The sequence below is a fragment of the Danio aesculapii genome, chromosome 8, assembly GCF_903798145.1.
Source record: "Danio aesculapii chromosome 8, fDanAes4.1, whole genome shotgun sequence".
Lineage (NCBI taxonomy): Eukaryota > Metazoa > Chordata > Actinopteri > Cypriniformes > Danionidae > Danio > Danio aesculapii.
In genome coordinates, this window is record NC_079442.1 from 49,662,400 (window position 1) to 49,684,746 (window position 22,347).

Genomic DNA, 22,347 nt, shown 5'->3' on the forward strand with positions numbered 1-22,347 from the left:
ATTGCGTCCTTCGCCAGGAGGACCGCAATCTCCTCTCGCAAGACAGGGGCGCTCACGGGGATCACCCTCGTGAAAGGGACACCCGTGAACTTGGGAGGGCGAATAGCGAACTGAATCGCATAGCCGAGTCTGACCGTCCGTATGAGCCACCGCGATGCGCTGGGCAGCGCTAACCAGGCTGGCAGAGCGCGCGCTAATGGCACCATCGGAGCGATCACTGACGTGCCAGCGGAGGGGCAGCTCGGGATGGGAGTGCTCATCCCGGGAAGCGGTGCGTCCCGGGGAAGAGCTGAAAATAAGAGAATTTCTCTTACCTTCCTCCCTGGATCCCGCGGTGAGGCCAGAGTGAGAGAAAGGAGTCCGTCCTGCTGCACTCTGAGGGCCTGAGGCGAAGGGTCCCGGTGCTGCGAGCTGAAAGGCGGAGCGTCCCAGACTGGCAGTACTCGGGCTCGCGCATCCGGAGAGAGAGGAAACTGCTCTTTTGGAAATTTGGTTGCCGCCAGCCCAGGGGCCGGCAGCGAGGAGTTTAAAGTCGTTGTGGACTGATTTAATAATCCTCGGCCCCCCACCGAGGAAAGAGCAGGTCCCCTCTTTTCCGAATGGCCCGTCCCAGGAACGCTTCGCGGTCCGTTTACTGGACTTAGCGGCGCCCTGGGGCGGGGGCGTTGCAGTCCCGCGGGAGGCTCGGCATTGCCGCCTGGCCGGAGCGGGCAGCGAAAGCGGAGCATATGAAGCCGCGGGTGGACGCCCTCGGCGAAGAGCAACCGCAGCGGAAGGGGCAGCGGGAGGAGCAGTTTTTCGAGCCCGCTGATAGATGACCTCACCCCTCGCCTTGGACTGCTTTTCACCGCGGAGAATTCCTGGGTGAACTCCCCGACGGTGTCGCCGAAAAGGCCAGCCTGGGATACGGGAGCGTTAAGAAAGCAAGCTTTGTCAACGTCTCTCATATAGCCAAGCTCAGCCAGGGGTGGCATTCCTGGACCACTAATGTGGCCATCGTCTTCCCCAGGGCACGAGCAGCCGATTTAATAGTCACGAGAGCATAATCGGTTGCCGTGCGGAGCTCATGCAGCAAGCCTGGGGGAGAACCGCCCTCCTGCATCTTGGCCAGCTTCTCGGCTTGGTAGCGTTGATAGGTGGCCATAGCGTGCAGAGCGGAGGTGGCCTGGCCCGCAGCAGTGTAGGCTCTGGCCGTGAGAGACTCAGATAACCTGCACGCTTTGGAAGGGAGTGAGGGCGGACCTCTCCGAGTGGAGCAGCTCTGCGGACAGAGCACGCTCCGCCTGGGGAATCGCCTCATAACCCCTGGCCGCTCCGTCATCGAGGGAGGTGAGAGCGGGAGCGCACGAGGACCGGGCAGAAAAAGGTGCCCTCCATGCCTGCGTGAGCTCTCTGTGTACCTCCGGGAAGAAGGGGACGGGGGGTCTAAAAGGCTTCGCCTTCTTCACCCCCACGTAACACCCATCTAAGCGGTCCGGCCGCGGTTCTGGGGGACAAGCCATCTCCAGTCCCACGGCCGAAGCAGCCCGGAATAACACGGCTAACATGTCCGACTCCAGATCCGAAACCTCACTGACAACCCCGGAGGGTGGCAGGGGGTCCGGATCTTCATCAGAGCATGTCAGCCCGCCCTCCGATGCAGCGATGGACATCACGTCCCCGGTGTCATCTAATGAGAGCGCGGCCAACCCAGAGGATGGACCAGCGCTAACACTCGAAGCAGAAACAGAGCGCACTGACGAGGAGCGAGGGGTCCGCGGGCCCGAAGGCGACGGATTAGCCCCCACTGTAACCCTCAGGCCTGCCCGAGTGCTAACCGCTTGGCGGGGAGCAGCAGGGGTGACTTGCCCTAATAAAAGAGCTCGCCGCGACCTCAGTTGCGCAACAGTCAAGCCATCGCAATGCGGGCAAGAACTGTCCGCGAGCACCGCATCAACATGTTGGACCCCCAAGCATGTGACGCAGTACTCGTGCCTGTCATCCGGGGAGAGGAAACCACCGCATCCAGAAACGCACGGTCGAAACGACGTCTTTAAAAAGACGCGCTGCACGACCGTGTGCTCTCTTAGGGAATTCTGCTCTTTTAAAAAACTGCTCTTTCAGGTCACCAGCGAAACGCCAAGGGGACGGGAAACCCAGCTCGACCGCCGCTAGAACGTCTTCCCTCGCACTGGTGAGAATAATGCTTTCTTCAATGTTGGAAGTCAGCTCAGCAGAAGGGTTCTTCAGTCTCAGATCGGGTCTGAAGCAACAATTCTGATGAGCTGGCTCCAGCAGCCGACTGATATAGCCCTAATTGGCTCATCAGTTTCAGCTGTGGAGCTAAGCTCCGCCAATTCAATTGGCATTTCATTGGCCCGTTTTCTTATCTTCAGATGTGATTGGTCGTCTAAAGCACTCCCAAAAGTCTGTTTAATAACAGACACACGTTGAAGTTCCCATATGAAGGGGAACTTGATTTAAGAATGCTTAGACATGTATACAGGAAACTTAGATTTAAAAATGTTAAATATTTGCAAGAAGATTGGCAATTGGAATAGCTTTTTTTTTATTTCCATAGAATTTTAAGCCAAATTGCTTTATGTTTGACTTAATAATTGTTTGCTTCTCTAGAACATGTTTAGCTTTTTTTCGATATAAACACTTAATTTAGATGTTTCTCAGTAGTTTTGTGTCTAAAGTAAATGTCATGCACTGAAATTTTTTTTTAAACAAATTTACAGAGTTTTTTTTAAGTAAGTAGTTTCAAACAATTTATACAGGCTGAATTTAAACAAATTAAATTTAGTAATGTTCAACTTCATTTATTTAAATTCAGCCCATATAAATTGCTAAATTGTTTGCAACCACTTACCTTAAAAATAGTAAATCCAATGAATTTTCTTTTCAGTGTATAAGTATCTTAAATGAAGAATGGTTAGACATGCAACCCATTTCTGGAGAGCACCAAATACGTCCCAGGAGGTGTTTTTTTGCAGTTTTGGTTTTCGCAAAATCCACCAGAGGCTGCTGTGTGGGCATTTTTTGATATCTCAAATTTCTCCTGTGAGTGCCATTTGCACCTGTTGTTCTTGCGTAAATCACCTAGAGGCCACTGTCCATTGACTGACCGATCGACTGACCCACACCCCTTCTTCCCAAAACCCAATTGATAGTGTTAAAAAAAACGATTTACCTGTCCACCAACTTCCTTAAACCCAACCTAGAGTGTTTTCAAAAGCACAGATTGATCCGCGCTCATGCCTTCCCTTAACCCAACCAATAGTGTTTTCTATAGCAATTCAGAAAAAAAAAAATCCCTCAGCAGCCAGATTTTTACCACATTTCAAGAGTTTACCACATTCTCACCCTGTTATTTACTTGTTTATTTAATTTTTTGGCTTCTGTTTTTGTTATCCACTTTTTGGAACTGTTCTTTGCCAAACTCAAACCTCTTTGTCACGGTCAACTCGCTCTGCATCTCAAATCTTCCGACGTACATGGCGAGCCACTACACTGTAAAACCCAACAGTCAACTTTATTAAATAAAATGAGTGTAGCTAACTCAAAATGTACTGAAAATTAATTCTACTCATTTGAAAAGAGTTTTGAACTCAGTGTTGAAGGTAATGAGTCAATTAAACACTTCATTACTTCAACTTAACCGGAGTAAATTCACAGTACTCATAAAGATTAGTTTTTTTTTACTCAAATGGTTTGTAGCAATCAGTTTCCTTAAACAGTTTGAGTTGCCCTAACTTTTAGGGTTTTACAGTACTCAAGTTGGTTTAAGTTCTTTATTTATTGTGCTTTACTTTGCTCAAAGTGCTTCATTTACTCAAATGGATTAAGTTCACAGTACTCATTAGGATTAGTTTTTTTACTGAAATGGTTTGTTGCAATCGGTTTCCTCAAATGGTTTGAGTTACCTTAACCTAATTTTTTTGAGTTTTACATTCTAGACAAATGGGTAACATTTGAAAAGCCGTCCTCATGGAGGTAAGCGGTCAGCCAATAAACGCAAAAGGAGCGGCATCATACCGCACCGTAGCGTTCATTTTAAAGATGAAATGCAGCCTGACGTACTTCCGGCTACATAATTTGCGATCTCCAGAAATGTATATAGGGCTATGCTTTCAGAATGAGCCTATGTTGAGAAAACTAGTCAAAAAGTACTTTGAACAAACAGCAAACATATATTTTTTGAGTGTACAGTATGCTCTCAAATCTGCACTGCATGTAAAATGCTGGGTTGCAGTTAAACCACTAAAGATCTGATTCCTTTATCTTAGTTTTAATACAGCAACAGAAACTTCAGGTTAATATTAAGCATTTTTCTAGTTTATTATTATTAAAACTATGTATAAATACAACAATAATTACATAAAAGACAAACATACATCATAGCTAAATATTGTCCTTCATTTAGAAAAGCTGGCACAGCGCACCTACTACTTCAAACTGTTCTGTCGCCAATTGAGCATCTTGTGTTTGAAATCTGCTTTAAAACATTATTTAATACTTTGTTTACACAACTTCTCTTTCCGTTTTGGTCACGGTGATACGTACATAAAATGCATTACACAAACAACCTGAAATTTAAAATATCTAAATCTGTCAAGTAAGTGGCGGTTCATTCCGCTGTGATACACCAGGGAAAAAGCAGAAGGAAAATGAATTAATGAATGAAATCTGTCAAGTGCATTAATCAATAACATTAAAACTGACATTAATTAAATCTGAACAATCTGTTGTCATTTCTGATATTTGGGATTTAGATTTAATGTAAGTAGAACAATGTAAACATTGTAAACATTGTAAGCTAAGCTTGGTAGATTCAAATAATGTAGTGTAAAAACAGTGTGAAACATCAATATCTGTGCATTGTCCATTAATATAGAAAGCTTATCAGACCTATAGGTATTATAAAGTAATACAAATGATGTATAGTTTTATATATTATATTTATCTTTTAAAAAATAGCTTAAATTAGTAAATAAAACACAAGGTGGGCCTACTGGGCAAAAAGGGGATGCCTCTCAGACAATTTTAGAAGCTGTCATTCATTCATTCTGCCATACTTAAAGTCTTGGTCCCATGTTTATCCTCATAGCATCCATATGGAATAAAAGAACAGCATCTTAACTCTTTCGTGAAATGGAGTTGCTGTTTATTGTATAATAATCAGACTCATTCAAAGTAGCGTCACTGCGCAAAAACAAGTTATAAATGCATGTTACACTTCCGACTGTACATTGTGTTTTCTTTTTCTTATAATGATCAGAGTTTAGAGGTAAGGGATGTTTTTATTTCCCATTCACTGACAGTCGGACAGTCTCATCCAGTTCATCAAACTCCGTCTTTTAAAATCGAAAGCAGAATATGTCTCCTCATAAAATCCGACGTATCAGCGTGCTGCTACATTGAAAACATATGATTCGATTCGCGCTTCTGATTGGTTCTCGGGATATAGCGGCTTTTGCTGTCAAAGGCAAGTGGCGTTTAGCGGCTTTTGCAAACAAACTGTTATTCCTGAATGCGCTGACGCTGAGATTTGGATGATTTGAAACAAATCTATTTGTTGATGGTGTAATATGTGCCTAAAGCAGTCACTCCATGTCATTAGCTAGTTTTTGGAGGATTGGCGTTTAGCGGCTTTTGCATCTGAACTCTTCATATGTAGATCTCTTACTCAGAGCTGTTCTTGAAGTCTTCTGGAGGAGGTCACAGCTCCGCTTTATCTCTCTGCTCTCCAGGAGAAGCAATTGAGATATTAAAAAGATCTCATTTGTGATTTTTCTCTCTCTCCTATGGGTAAACAAGTGTAAGCAGGCGATGTGAAGCTCATGGCAGCTCTGAGCGGGCCACTTTCCTCTCTCCTGTCCAGCTCAGGGCAGATAACAGCTCATCTTCCATCTCTGCCATGGACACCCGCCAGAACCGGCCCTATCCTGGATCTCACCCAAACCAAAAAAGAAAAAGGGAAAAAAAGAAAGGCCAGGCAGAGTGAAGTGCTGTTGTTTTTGTGCGTGTCGGGGGTGGGGTTGGTGCCAGTATTAATGCGGGGGCCAGACTAGACTCCAGCGATGGGCTGTATTGATTGTGTTGATTTGATTCATTGATCGATCTCTCCTCTCCAATGTGGCGTCTGAGAAGCGGCACTAATCTGAAACAGCTAAGGACAAATCTTCTGCCTTACACACACACAAGCGCTGGAGATAAGAAAACGTATGAAAAGAGAACCGCACTTATCTAAATCGTGGACTAGCCCTTCTGCTGTCCCTCCATGTGGCCATTGTGTGTGTGTTTAGTGTTTGGTGTGTGCATCCTCTTTCTACACGGACATTTATAAGGGTCAGTGTTGTGTAGGTATCATTTGTCCTGTGTTATGTGCATGCATGCTAAATGGTCATGTACATCAGGGCTGCATAATACTGGAAAACTTTTCCCTCTTTTTTCCAATATTGAGCACTAGTAGTAAGAAATGATAGTTTTAAACTGACTGTGATGATTTTGTAGAGGAGTTTATCTGCATAAAATACAATAAACTGATTACAAGCATTGATAAATACATTAAAGCATGAAATAAACTTTTATAGGAGTGTAGCAATATTGTACACACAAATAAAGTGTCAATAAAATGTCAACTAACACTGTATTGATGGAAGTGCTGTTAGCGAGACCAGCAGGGGGCGCTCAACCTGCGGTCTGTGTTAGTCCTTATGCCCCAGTATATTGATGGGGACTCTATAGTACTCAGTGAGCACCATCTTTCGGATGAGAAGTTAAACCGAGATCCTGATTCTCTGTGGTCGTTAAAAATCCCAGAATGTCCTTCGAAAAAGAGTAGGGGTGTAACCCTGGCATCCTGGGCCATTTTGCCCACTGGGCTCTGTTCATCATGGCCTCCTAACCACTCACATATCATAATTGGCTTCATCACTCTGTCTCCTCTCCACCAATCAGCTCGTGTGTGGTGTGCAATCTGGCAAAATATGACTGCCGTCACGTCATCCAAGTGGATGCTGCTGCACACTAGTGGAGATTCCCCCTATTGTATAAAGCACTTTGAGTGTCCAGAAAACCGCTATGTATATGTAAGAAATTGTTATTATTATTGTTGTTATTATTATTATTATTATTTATTATTATTATTATTATTATTATTATTATTATTATTATTATTATTATTGTTATTATTATTATTATTATAGTATAGTGCATACAGTAGAGCTGCACGATATATCGCAAAATTATCATTATTGCGATAATAGTCTTTGCAGTATATATTGCAGACATGTGGTAAATACACTTGTTTTATGCATTGGTTTAAAGTTGACCAATCAGATGAGGCTTTGCTATCTTTATCCCTGACTCCTTGGGAGTTGCTGTTCTGCTTATACACTCACCGGCCACTTTATTAGGTACACCTGTCCAACTGCTTCTTAACACAAATTTCTAATCAGCCAATCACATGGCAGCAACTCAATGCATTTAGGCATGTAGACATGATCAAGACGATCTGCTGCGGTTCAAACCGAGCATCAGAATGGGGAATAAAGGGGATTTAAGTGACTTTGAACGTGGCATGGTTGTATTTCAGAAACTGCTGATCTACTGGAATTTTCACGCACAACCATCTCTAGGGTTTACAGAGAATGGTCTGAAAATGCCAGAGGTCAGAGGAGAATGGCCAGACTGGTTCCAGCTGATAGAAAGGTAACAGTAACTCAAATAACCACTCGTTATAACCAAGGTCTGCAGAAGAGCATCTCTGAACACACAACACGTCCAACCTTGAGGCGGATGGGCTACAGCAGCAGAAGACCACACCGGGTGCCACTCCTGTCAGCTAAGAACAGGAAACTGAGGCTACAATTCACACAGGCTGACCAAAACTGGACAATAGAAGATTGGAGAAATGTTGCCTGGTCTGATGAGTCTCGATTTATGCTGCCACATTCGGTCGTAGGGTCAGAATTTGGCATCAACAACATGAAAGCATGGATCCATCCTGCCTTGTATCAATGGTTCAGGCTGGGGGTGGTGGTGTAATGGTGTGGGGGATATTTTGACACACTTTGGACCCATTAGTACCAATTGAGCATCATGTTAACACCACAGCCAACCTGAGTATTGTTGCTGACCATGCCCATCCCTTTATGACCACAGTGAGTGGTCATCTTCTGATGGCTACTTTCAGCAGAATAATCCACCATGTCATAAAGCACGAATCATCTAAGACTGGTTTCTTGAACATGACAATGAGTTCTCTGTACTCAAATGGCCTCCACAGTCACCATAACACAATCCAATAGAGCAACTTTTGGATGTGGTGGAACGGAAGATTCACATCATGGATGTGCAGCCAGCAAATCTGCAGCAACTGCCTGATGCTATCATGTCAATATGGAGCAAAATCTCAGAGGAATATTTCCAGTACCTTGTTGAACCTCTGCCATAAAGGATTAAGGCAGTTCTGAAGGCAAAAGGGGGTCCAACCCGGTACTAGTAAGGCAACAGCCAATCAGAGCCCGAATATCTGCTGAGGTAATCATTCATTTATACTAAATGTTTGCAACTTAACACAGTTGTTTAGTCTGAATTAGAATGAAATAGATCTGAAAAGAACTCCTGCATTTATTTTGATGTCATTAAATAAATATTTAGAAATGTAGCTTATAGAAATATCAAATGTTACATCATAATAAATACTGTTATCGCAATACTCAACAACAATATTGCATATTTTTCCATTTTGGTGCAGTCCTGGTTGCTGATTTTCTTATTTGAATTCGCATGCTTAATGGCATGTTTGCATATGACATGAGGGGTTGCATGTCTGGATGCATGTCCAATGTTGTTTTAGCATGCAAAGGCTGCATATTTGCACACATAAATTATGCTACTATAGATGTGTTTTTGCACAAAGTACACGCATGGTTGCCTTTTATATATCATTTTTGTATTATATAGATAGCTATTAGATTAGCATGATATTAGCATGATATTCACAGGCTTTTAGTTCTGTATCTGCATGAAAACAGATGCTCATGTTATAGTATAGTGCATAGTATAGTGCATTCATGTTGCATATCTGCATGCACAGGTAATGATCCTGCAGATTTGTGTTTGCAGTATGAAAATGCACGCGGGGTTGCATAATTGCATGCACAAGGGATGCCATTTTTGTAATAGGGTTGCATGTGTAAGGTTTGTGCTGGATTCTGCACTGATGTTTGCATTAGTGTTTCTCCTGTGTCAATGTTCTGTAGATAGAATGAGGTTGTATAACGTGCATGCAGGGTTGCATATCTAAATGCATAGGTAATGGTCCCCGTCTGCGTGAACCTTTTGTGTTTTTTTTTATTTTTTATGAGCGTGTGTGTGTGTGTGTGTGTGTGTGTGCAGCAGGGGTTTAGAGGCAGCGCAATCACCAGGCAGAACAGAGTGGATCTATAAATTGATGGAATTCAAAGCCTGCAGCATCGATTACCATTATAACAAACAGCCGAGCCCAGAACGTCTGATTATTTTTAGACAAAGATTCTGTGCTCTCAGCAGCAATTCTGCTGATGCTGTCACACTCGCAGACATCTGCCTATGATTGCAATTAGATGGGATACAAAAAGAAAAATAATACCTCCATCTGCATTTTCCCCCCTTTTTTCCTCCCCCCACATAGCCACCCACTTTTTTTTTCCAGCTCATTTCTGCTGGTCCAAACACTCTGGCTCACTGGTGGAGAACTCTTGCTTTTCCCACATGTCAACTTCCTCCCTTCCCTGCTGTCATCAGCCAGAGGTGCCATAGATTCTGTGCTAATCGATGGCAACGATTTTTTCGAGCTCTATAGTGAATGTGAAGGTTATATCTCTGTGTTCTAACAGTCTTTACAGTACGCGTTTTCATTTACGCTCTGCTTATTGCAGACGACAAGCTCTGTCAGATGTGATTTGGTTAACCCCTGCTTATCTTTTGTGCCGCTCCTCGCAGACGCGTTCGATTCAATGTCAAGTTCAGCCTCCTCTGGGCTAATTTGCATATTCAAATGAGCAGCTCGACGGAATTGGTCTATTGCATGTGAACGTCAATGCTTGAGCCAATCGATTCTCCTCGCTGTGATGTCCGATGCATGCTTAGCTCCGCCCCTGAGTGCTTCACCCCGCCCCCTTTGACATCAGCAAAGCCTCCCAGAGGGAAACTCATCAATTACAGACGGATGTTTGACTGGCACTGGCGTAATGACAGGGGCTCGATATTGACCCATCTGCCCACCACATCCTGAAAATACAGGCCTGATTGCCTTTTTCCAAACCCTTAAAACGTCGAACATTTGACTGAAGATGTCTTCTTTTTACACACAAGTGTGGCTTCTTATTCAATACTGCTCAATAGTGGCATTTCTTTGTGGCTTTCCTGGAACTGGTGTTTGATTTAAAGCCATTAGGTCACATCAAAATCACACAAAAGCATTGGAGTCCTTAAAAAAGTATGTTTCAGCTAAAGACTTTCAGACGACGTTAACTTAAATTTGGTTTCACTTGATTACTTCATTAACCTGAACTTGAACTTTTAGACTTTTATGTTATTTTATTTTGTTTATTCTGCTTTAAAAATCATCCACTTGGATTATAAAGGAAAGATTGGCTTGAGCTTTTGAAATATATATTTGTATCTTTATTTTTAGCAGAAGAAAATAAGTTGTACATGTTTGCAACAGCACTGTAAATATTAATATCTCATTTAATTATCACAATTTTGAGGTCATAAATATAGAAATGGGCAATTTGAATTTGCTCTAATCATAAATAGCCCAAATAATAAGTTTTTTTGTGGCCACCATTTAATAATGGGTGCTCTGGTTTCCCCCACAGTCCAAAGACATGCGCTATAGGTGAATTGGGTAAGCTAAATTGTCCGTAGTGTATGTGTGTGAATGAGTGTTTGGATATTTCCCAATGATGGGTTGCAGCTGGAAAGGCATCCGCTGCGTAAAACATATGCTGGATAAGTTGGCGGTTCATTCTGCTGTGGCGACCCCTGATTAATAAAGAGACTAATTCCGAAAAGGTAATGAATGAATGAGTGAATAATAATAATGATGTGGCGACACTGTGGCTCAGTGGTTAGCACTATTGCTTCACAGAAGAAGATCGCTGGTTCGAACCCCGGCTGGGCCAGTTGACGTTTCTGTGTGGAGTTTGCATGTTCTCCTCGTGTTGGCGTGGGTTTCCTCCAGGTGCTCCGGTTTCGCCCACCGTCAGGAGACTTGGTGAATTGAAAAAGCTAAATTGGCTCTAGTGTATAAGTGTGAATGCGAGAATGTATGTTTCCCAGTACTGGGTTGCGGCTGGAAGGGCATCCGCTGCGTAAAACATATGCTGGATAAGTTGAAGAAAACATATGCTGGATAAGCTGAAGAAAAATGAATGTATGAATGATAGACATGTGGTACATTGGTTACATTACATTGTGCATTAAAACTGCGGCAATTTTTCCACCAGATAATAAACACAGATAATAATTGTGATCTTATAAATGCATTTAATTCTTCATTTAGTAATTAGCAATTGAGTAAATGTTAGTATTTTTAGTCATTTATTTTCAGTTAAAATAATTTGAAATAGAGCAATTTATGTATTAGAAATAAGTATGTTTAGAATAAATATATTGTTTGATTTTTACATACATATATTTATACAGTTATTCCAAACATTAAACACAACAGTTATCCTTTAAATAATGTTTGTTCAGTATTTAATCATTTGATAGAGTAGAATTATAAAGGATTTGAGTATTTTCACTCATAGGATAAGTGTATCACTTCATTTTTGCTGTACATAAATGCATTTTTTATATGTTGTAGCGAATTATGATGAAATATTTATTTTAATTTTAGTTTAAGGCAAGGCTATTTAATTTCTATAGCACATTTCAAACACTATGATGATTCAAAGTGCTTTACATAAAAAGAAATAAAAGAATAAAATGAAAAAGAAAAGAAAGACACAATAGTGCAAACAGATGTGTTTTCAGTCTTGATTTGAATGTGCCTAATGTTGGAGCACATCTGATCATTACTGGAAGATGATTCCAGCAGTGAGGGGCGTAGTTGCTGAAGGCCGATTCACCCTGCTTTGACTGAACTCTTGGAATTTCTAGTTTATTTGATCCTAAAGATCTGAGTGATCTGTTAGGTTTGTATTCAGTAAGCATATCTGTAATGTTTTGAGGTCCTAGGCCATTCAGTCATTTATAGACCAGTAATAATACTTTAAAATCTATTCTGAGTGTAACTGGGAGCCAGTGTAAAGACCTTTAATTTAACTTAATTTTAATTTAATTTAATTTAATTTAATTTAATTTAATTTAATTTAATTTAATTTAATTTAATTTAATTTAATTTAATTTAATTTAATTTAATTTAACTTCATTGTCTGGGTTTGTGTTGAATTTTGATACAAAAACCTGGTAGTAAACTGACTTAATTCTATGTATTTAGGGTTAGTGTGTGTGTGTGTGTGTGTGTGTGTGTGTGTGTGTGTGTATGTATATATATATATATATATATATATATATATATATATATATATATATATATATATATATATATATATATATATATATATATATATATATTTCTAGTACAGTATATTAGATTAAACTAGTAAAATGTCAATAAAAGTCACTTTGTTAAACTGCACCCATAATGCAACTCATAACCATAAATAAATGGAACAGATACGTGAATCACAAAATATGAAAACCAATATTTTTTACATGGTGCATTTAATTTGCTTTCTATTTACCTTCTTTTTATTTATTTAACAGGTTTGCTTACGTTTACTTTTTTGCATGCCTATTTTTTCTATTTTTAATATACCTTAAACTTTATTGGCATTCAGTGTGGACAGCAAAGGAAGAATTTCTTCGTTTCTGTGCACATGACAATAAACGCTATTAATTTTCAACTTAAAAGAACTTTTTTGGATGTCTCGTATTTAACCCATATCATTATTATTCTTTAAGTATACTAGAATGAAGGAAATAACTAGAAATTCACAGCATTTTACAAAATATTTAGACTCAGATATGAGTTTTATCTCACTAAGAATATAGGGAGGGGGAAAAACTCGTGTAAAATGACAGGGAAAAAAGCAGCCGTTTTAAAAGCCACAAATCGTTTATGATGAAAGTTTTGCAAGCGTAACCCAAAGCTAGCGTTCGCTGGCTCGTGTCAGAGCGGGCTTCACGCTTTTTACAACTACTGTAATTTCGCAGCTTGTAACGGCGTCGACTAACCTGGGTGATCACCTGCTGAGCACGACTGCATTAACAGCCGTCTCACAGCCCCAGTGCATCATGGGAAGCGCGGAAATGAGGAAGAAAAAGGGCTTTTGGCAACCGCGGCTGTAGCATCAGGTGGGTCTGATGGCTGTCTGCGCACAAATGAACAAACATTTATAAAAAAAAAAAAAAACAACAACAAGCTGCGGTTTGTTCTTGAAAGGTGAAAGCGAGCAGGTTTATTTCCAGCTCCTGCTGATTCCTCGCCTCTGTAGACGACGCAGGGAGCAAAAGATGCCGTTTGTGATGTTGTCAGATGTCAAAACTATTAATATAAAAAAGGCTTTGCTTTATATCCTCTTTTATGTACTCCTACTGTTACTGCTGCTGAAACTTAAGCACAAGTTTGGATAAATGCATCTTAGGCTGAAGTTTGTGCGCAGGCAATTAGTGCTGTGTTTGCTGCAGTTTTGCTGTTGTTCATATTTAAGAGTTTGGGGTTTTGTTAGAAACTTTAATCTTAAGTGTTAAAGTTCATTGTGTGACTTGTGTGATTTATGCTGCTGCTCAAATGGAGAAGACTTTTTGGTGTATTAATATCTTTTTCTAAGAGAAACGACATGTATAGATATTTGCCAGACAGAGCAGAGACTCAAAAATGAAGCATTTATTATATTAGTAATTTAATTTTATTTAATTTAACTTTTAAAATATTTTTTTATTTCATTTTTTGGTTTTGTTTTGCTTTACATGTTTTATTTGTTTATTTAAAATTTTTTTAATTTAATTTAAATTTAATTAAATTAAAATTTGTTTTGTTTTGTATTTTGTTTCGTTTTGCTTTATATATTTATATTATTTATTTTTAAGTTAAATAAAAAATTGTATTGTTTTGTTTTATTTTCTTTTATTTTGTTATGTTTTTTATTCATTATTTTTGTTTGGCTTTGTATTTAAAATTTTTTGTATTTATTTATAAACTTTTATTTATTCATTTAAATTTAAATCTTTTGTTTAATTTTTTTGTTTTGCTTTATATATTGTATTTATTTACTTTTTATTTTATTTAAAAAAACTAAAATTTGTTTTGTTTTGTATTTATTCTTTAGTTTTTTGTATAATTTTGTTTTTAATATTTTTATTAGATTTTTTTTATTTTGCGTTATGTATTTTGTTAATTTATTAATTTATTTTTATTTATTTAAATTTAACTAAGTTTTGTTTTGATTTGTATGTGTGTAAATATATATATAAATATATATATATATATATATATATATATATATATATACATATATATATATATATATACATATAAATTCATTCATTCATTCATTCATTTTTATTTTGCAAAAAAAATCACTTTTAAAGTTTGTCTTCATGTGACACAAAATTCAGCGATGCATATTAAATTACATTCAAATAACTCAAATCATCAAAAATGAAAACAAAGTAGAACAACAGATGGAAAAAAACACACAGTCCTTCATAAAGTATTTATTTAGAATTAGGGTCATGCTGTTTAGCACACCTGCACTCAAAAAAAACGTGACGTTTGCTGTTTGATCAAACTACTTCCTCAAAATAAGATACTTACTAGAAAAATACTTACTAAAAATAACTTAATTGCTTGATGTTCAATCCAGTCAAACTTGTAAAACTTGTAAAAACTGTTCCTTCATGTTGTCTCCCTTATTTATCAGGAATTGCCACAGCGGAATGAACCGCCAACTATTCCGGCGTATGTTTTACGCAGTGATTGCCCTTTCACCTGCTACCACGAACTGGGAAACATCCATACACTCTCACATTCCCACACACACACACACACACACACTACAGCCAATTTATTTCATCAATTGACCTATAGTGCCTGTGTTTGGACTGTGGAGTACACCGGAGCACCTGGAGGAAACCCACACCAACGCGGAGAGAACATGCAAACTCCACACAGAAATGCCAACTGGCCCAGCCGGGACTCAAACCAGTAACCTTCTTGCTATGAGGCGAACGTGCTGAACCACCCAAGTCCTCTAATAGCAACAAAGAATGTTCCAACTTGTTATTGGCTTGATAACATCAGAATTAGTCTTTTCTATATCTTCAAAGCACTCCAAACTCTTAGTGTGTCCATCATCCGTCTGTCAGTCTGATACTGCAGATTAAACACCTGTAGATCTGGTTAAAGCTAATAGAGGTGAAACCCAACCATCACAGGCCATCAAACCCATCCAGTCCCTGAACAACCAGGGCTTAATTTAATTCCATAAATGAGCTATATTAAGAAAAGAGCTTAAAGATGTTTTTTTATTTAACATTGATCATTGTGCAAGACTCACTCAAAAAAGAAAATTGTTTAAACTACTTGTTTAAAATGAGCTGAAACCACACAATTCTTGTAATTTCTTTGGACCGTTTATTTATTTTAAGTTCAATCCACTTAATAACCACAGAGAGTCGGTTTAACATCTCATCCGAAGCAGTATAGAGTCCCTTTCACTATACTGGGGCATTAGGACTCACATAGACCGCAGGTTGGGCGCCCCCTGCTGGCCTCACTAACACCTCTTTCAGCAGCAATATAGCTTTCCCATGTGGTCTCCCATCCAAGTACTGACCGGCCGCAGCCCTGCTTAGCTTTAGTGGGCGACCATGTGAGAGGTTACAAAGTTTGCAGTACACACACACACACACAATTTGCGCTTTTTACATGTCTACTTGCGGTAAATGTGACAGAATTCAAGTTAATATATAGTTCCATATACACGGCTATATCTATTATGCTACTTTACAAAATAAACCAGATAGCAATTAATAGAGAACAAGACATTTTAAAGCCGAGAGCTGCAGTGGGATGTTTTTCTAGAGGTCAGATAAGCCGCTGGATGATATTTTATTAGTGCACGTCCCCAAAAAGCACAAACCTTCAGACTCCAGCGCGGAAATGAGGAGTTTGAAACTCATCCAAGAGCTGCCGCAGAAAGGCCTGCTGTAAATCTGGGGCTGCGTTACGGCTTTTGTCCTCAGGAATTCTTTCTCTCCCATTAGATAATTTCCTAAATTGCCTTTAAGTAAGAGTACATATTAATTAAAACATAGTCAATTTAATTTTATGTCATGTAGAAATTTGGTACAGTAATTGAAAAGCCCTCTTTTTCTTTTTTTCTTTTTTAAAGTTATAGTTTAGATGATAAGACTCTGATAATGAGAGCATGTGAGGACAGAGACGTCGAGCTGTGAATGTTTGATTGTTATTGCATTATATTGATTATACTTACAGTTGTGTATTAATACTTAATTAATTACTTTTGAAGAACAAACTCGGACCGCAAGAACGAATATGAGAACTAAGATGCTACGAGCTTCGTGTTGATCATGTGACCTTCACACGAAAACTATTTCAACGTTCATAAAGTGATGATTATTTTATCGAAATTTTTTTTCTTTTTCAGTGAATATACATATATATTTCTGTTCTAAAGCACTGTCAACAAATAAAAACAATTTCAGCAAGCAAAACAGCTCGGACCACGAGCGGGTTGTGGGGGCCCCCTAGTGGCAGCGGAGCCCTAAGCAGCCACTTTGTTTGCTAATAGGAAGGGCCGGCTCTGTGTACAGTTATATTTACAGTTAAATATTTATTCTTTTTCAAACATTTCTCAAGTGAGGTGTGAGGTTTAACAGTCCAAGGACATTTTGTATGGGATTAGATTTTTCTTCTGGAGAAAGTCTTATTTATTTTAGTTTGGCTGGATTAAAAAAGGCTCATTGTGAAAATGTACCCTGGTATACATTTCTGGAGATTGCGAATTATTATTATTATTATTATTATTATTATTATTATTATTATTATTATTATTATTATTATTATTATTATTATTATTATTATTATCATCAGACATGTTTTTATTCAGTTTAAACTTACTGCCAGTGTTTAAAAAATGATGTCCTATATAATAACCATGATCTTCAATCACAACAAATGAGAACATAGTTTAAGGGGGTGGGGCGGGGTTTACAACACAGGCTCATTGTGAATATGTACCCCTGTATACATTTCTGGAGAGCACAAATTATGTAGCCAGTGCTACAGATGGCTGCATTTTGTCTTTAAAACGAACGCTACGAGACGGTATGATGCTGCCAACGGCTTGTTTCTTTTCGCGCTACCAGCTGACCGCTTGCCTCCATGTGGATGGCTTTTACACTGTTATCAGTGACTCAAAGAGGAGTTGACCGCGACGATGGGGTTCGAGTCCTGTGAGGAACAGTTTTAGAAAGCAGGTAAAACAAAAGGCAAAAAATATAAACAAGTAAATAACAGGGTGAGAATGTGGTAAAATCTGAAAACGTGGTAAAAATCAGGTGGCCACAAGGGCTTTTTTTGGATTACTTTTAAAAACACGATCTTGTTGGGTTTAGGGAAGGCAGTGGGTGGGTCAATCTGTGCTTTTGAAAACACTATTGGTTGGGTTTTGGAAAGGCGGTGTACAGATCAATCGGTGCTTTTGAAAACACTATTGGTTTGGTTTAGGGAAGGGGATGGGGATGGGTGGGGGAATCGGTCAGTTGGTCAGTCAGTCAACAGCAGCCTCTAGTGGATTTACACAAGAATAGCAGGTGTGAATAACACGAGAGAGAGAAATTTGAGATCTGAAAAAGCGTACACAGCAGCCTCTGGTGGATTTATGTGAGAACAGCAGGTGTGAATGGCGCTTGTGTGAGAAATTTGAGATCTAAAAAAGCGTACAAAGCAGCCTCTGGCGGCAAAAACTACAAAATAACATACTACCTCCAGGGATATATTTTGTGCTGTCCAGAAATGTTTCCAGGGGTACGTATCAATAATGAGCCTGGGTTTTTTTTTTTATCTGCTGAGGTCAGTATTATTAGTCATTATTAGTGATTGACTACAGAACAAACTACTGTTGTCACTTTAACCTGAATACTAGTATCTTGGAAAAAAACTAGTAAGGTATTATATACTGTCACCATGGCAAACACAAAAGGAGAGAGAGTACTGGATATACAAAGTTTTAAAGCCATGAAGACTAGCTGGTTTGTTTATAAGCTGACATGCGAGCATTTCGCTGATGAATCGCAGCTTTAAAACGCTCCAGTGTCCCTGTATCTGTGGTAACACTCAATAAACAACGGTGAGTTTGATGAACTGATGACCTGCATGATGACCTGCATCACAGTCATTTCTGTTGGGCTTGTGAACACAATGGCAAATCAGCGCTGTTTAAGAACGCGCTCATCAGCGCTCAAATGTTAGCGGCAAATGGACATTTTTAAAATTTCAGTATAGAAATCCTGTATCCCAACCACCCTATTCTATAGAAATGAATACCTACATTGATGAATCACTCAAAAATACATTACAGATATTAAAGTGTTTGTGTTATTTTGAACCTTCTATTAAGTGTAACTTATTTTCAAAATGTGTTGTTTTGGATATTAATTTTATGTCATTTTAAAAAGTGCTGTATGTCAGTCTTGAAGGCTCTGAAAGCGTGCGTCCGTGACCGGAATGCGACCTCCGGTGGACAGTAGCAGACTACTAAATGAATAGCAGATTCAGAGTTCCACATGAGGTTATTAATTAGCAAATAATATAAATATTACAAACGTAAACATTAGGTGAGCAGGTTACATTGTGACTCCGTGTCCCAAAAACACGTTACGTGACGAGATTTGCTGTAATAAGCAATTTGGCTGTTTGCACCAGACAAAACACGACAGAAATTTAAACACAGCCATTCAGAAGCACAGAATAGTGCACTCACTGCACTCCAACGAAATGGAAAGGTTTATAATCTAATTAATACACGTTAAACCTCTTTAACTTTATTATATGTAGATGCTGAATCACTGATATGTGTTGGCTAGCACTGAGCCACAGTCCTAAAGTTCAAACGGGTTTATTTTATTTTCATAATCTGAGGCGAACTATCTGCTGCTGCTTTCAGTAGTATGGCAATAAATGTCATGTAAAATGTCATTCAAACTCACATCATTATCATTTAACACTCAATAAAGCACATGAGCTGTACCTGAGGTGATCATTGTCATTTATCCTATTGTTTAGCTGCAAGAAATAGAAGCTGTTTTTAAAATATTGCTTTTATTTAAAACACGACTTAAATCAGCCTTTAGGCTCGATAGTTAGACACATTTCTGTTGATGTCATCAATCTGGCAACCTGCGCTTGCATGTGTTTTGAACCAGAAGTGCAATACCTAGTCCAACCACTTGGTGTCAAACTTACACTGCACCTTTTGGCCCGTTTCCACTGAGTGGTACAGTACAGTACGGTTCGGTTTGGTACGCTTTTATGGCTGTTTCCACTGTCAAGAAGCGTACCGTACCGTACCACTTTTTCGGCACCCTTTCGAAAGGGTACCAAACACGAGAAAGGGTACCAAAAGGCGGAGCCACACGCGCAGCTGAACGCTATTGGTTTACAGAGATACGTCATTCGCTTACGCAACAAGCCAGAATGAAAACAAAAAACCCGCCATTTTTGAAATACACAGCCGAGAGATTACAGCGGAATTATAACTATATATAATAACAAGCCATGGTCGATCTGGGCTCAAACAAACCTTGTCGTCGTCTGGATGAACAGCCACAAAGCCAAGAAGAAGAGCAGATTTACCCTGTGCCCCGTAGTTTTTTACGAGCCAGTCTGAGGCGCGAGCGGTTTCACTTTCTTGCCAGCGCTCGCCGCGCGTCTAACATTAAATCTGAAATAACAGACTTCTTGAGCTGATGATAATAACCTGCGCTTGATTATTGACGTGCTTTTGAAACCCGATCCTGTCAGACACTGACAAACGCAAGAATGAAGCGTGAAGAAACAAAGGAGAAGCTGGAAAAAAGGAGCACATTATTATTCAGCAAACATGAACAAAATGCCATGATTAACTAACTTATTATCTTCACCTTCTGGACTAATATGAACTCAGAATGATGGAATTACTCTCTAACAGAGGCTACATGTGCTGCTGAAGATTACAGACACAGATGAGAGGTTTTCACTGACTGAAGGCTATATTTTGTGTTGTTTTTAACCTAAATACTGACGAAATGTCTGCTATATGTAGTTCTTCTGTAGTTGGTAACATATCGGAGACTGTAAGGGGCTGTATGTGTTTATATATGTTCATTTATTTAGTTATTTAATATAATTACAGACGTTACAGTAGGCTGTTTCGCACTGTCATTGATCTACAGTTATAATCAACTCATGTTCATTGAAAAGTTAGTAATAAACATTTCTACACAAGTATTTATGTGTATGAAGCATCTGTTTTATGAGAAGTGCTTTTCATATGATATGTAAGTGACCTGTACAGCTTTATTGTAGACATTTCCTCGAGCAATAATGACGTCGACTGAAACTTTCTGTCATACACCACGCCCACCAAAAGGGTACCTTTGTTAGTGGAAACGCAAGCCTGATAAAGGTGACCCGTACCAAATCGAACCGTACCGTACCAGTCAGTGGAAACGAGCCTTACAAGTCATTTTATGCCCCTCCCCTTTTTATCCTTAAATATGTGACAGCCCTGAAATGTTTTTTTTTTTTTATGGAAAGCATATTAAATGTAAAAAATGTGTTCAATTAATTTGACTTTTTTGTTTTGAGAAAAAAAAAACTTTAATTCATGCATGTTTATACCAGGTATATTATGCTTGATATCTGAAAAAGATCCTTGTTAATGGGGTCATGAAAAAACCTAGCAGTTCTTTCTGGTATTGATTTTGTTAGTGCTGATTTCTCAACAGTCATTTTTGCCCATATTTCAGTCTTTCTGCTCACCAGGTCAACTGCACACACTGGATATTGGTGAATATTCAGAGTTCCTGTGCATATGCTGTTTGCTCCGCCTGCTCTCTCTCTCTCTCTCTCTCTCTCTCTCTCTCTCTCTCTCTCTCTCTCTCTCTCTCTCTCTCTCTCTCTCGTTCTCCCATGACTGTTGCAGAGGTATTGATTATTTTGGATTCTGATTATCTAAAAGGCCTTCCGCTACTGTAGGCATTGGATTTATTTTGGTTTAATTATTAATGGGGCTGAGCTTACAGTAAGCAGTCGCCTTCTATCAGATCATGACGGATTACACGGTTAATATTCAGCAGCGTATATTTATTTACGTGTGTACTAAGCTGTGTGTATGAGCGTTGGCAGGCCTCTCTGAAGTGAATATTTCTCTCTCTCTCTCTTTTTGTCTCTGTAGAGGGAGCTCAATTCAGTGGCGGCTCAACTAGCAGGCCGACAGGAGGAGAGCGAGGACTCCCATAAGCACCTGGTGGAGCTGAGCCGCGAATTCAAGAAAAATGTCCCCGAGGTGAGTGGAGGAGAGAGCGAGAAATGGTTAGGAAAAAGTGTGTGTGTGTGTCTGAAATGTCTAAGAGGGGATGTTCATCAAGTCAGTTTCATGCTTAGACTCTTTCAAGGTGTTTCTTATCACCTTACCTGAGTTTTAGTTGGTTTTGTATGGGTTTGCTGCAGACTTCTGTTGCTTTTTATTGGAGCCAATCAGCTGATCTGTAAATACCATGTGACTAAATGTTCTGGAGCAACAGGAAATTGATGTCATAAACACACCGATTGGCTGGCGTTGACACTGTTCGTTGTGGAAATGCATTTATTAAATATTTATTTTAATTATTCATATATAAAATTAAAATGTACATATTATTATGGGATTTATAAAATGAATATTTACATATATAATTACATATATTTACATAATGATATTATTGACACTAAACTGTTTCTTTTTTAAAAAGAAATTAATACCTTCATGTGCTAATATCATGCAAATATATTTATTTGGATAATTTTTTTTATTGTTTAAATATTTATTTACATTTATACATATACCTTTACATTTATACACATGATTAACTTAATAAAACATTATTAATATTAAACCAGAAGTTTGAGGTCAGATTTTTATTTATTTATTTATTTTTTAAATTAAAACCTCCATGTAAGAATATTATGCAAGTATATTCATTTGGATTTTTAAAAATTATTTGAATAGTTATTTACCTTTATTCATAATA

At 39.0% G+C, this 22,347-nt stretch overlaps 1 protein-coding gene across 1 annotated transcript in view; it reads left to right on the forward strand.

Annotated features, from left to right (window-relative positions):
• Nucleotides 1-22,347, forward strand: part of cux2b (cut-like homeobox 2b) — a 375,989-nt gene that overhangs the window by 158,781 nt on the left and 194,861 nt on the right. The window contains exon 2 of the mRNA XM_056464131.1: nt 21,513-21,623. Coding sequence (XP_056320106.1) covers nt 21,513-21,623 — 111 coding nt within the window. The remainder of the gene's footprint in view (nt 1-21,512; nt 21,624-22,347) is intronic.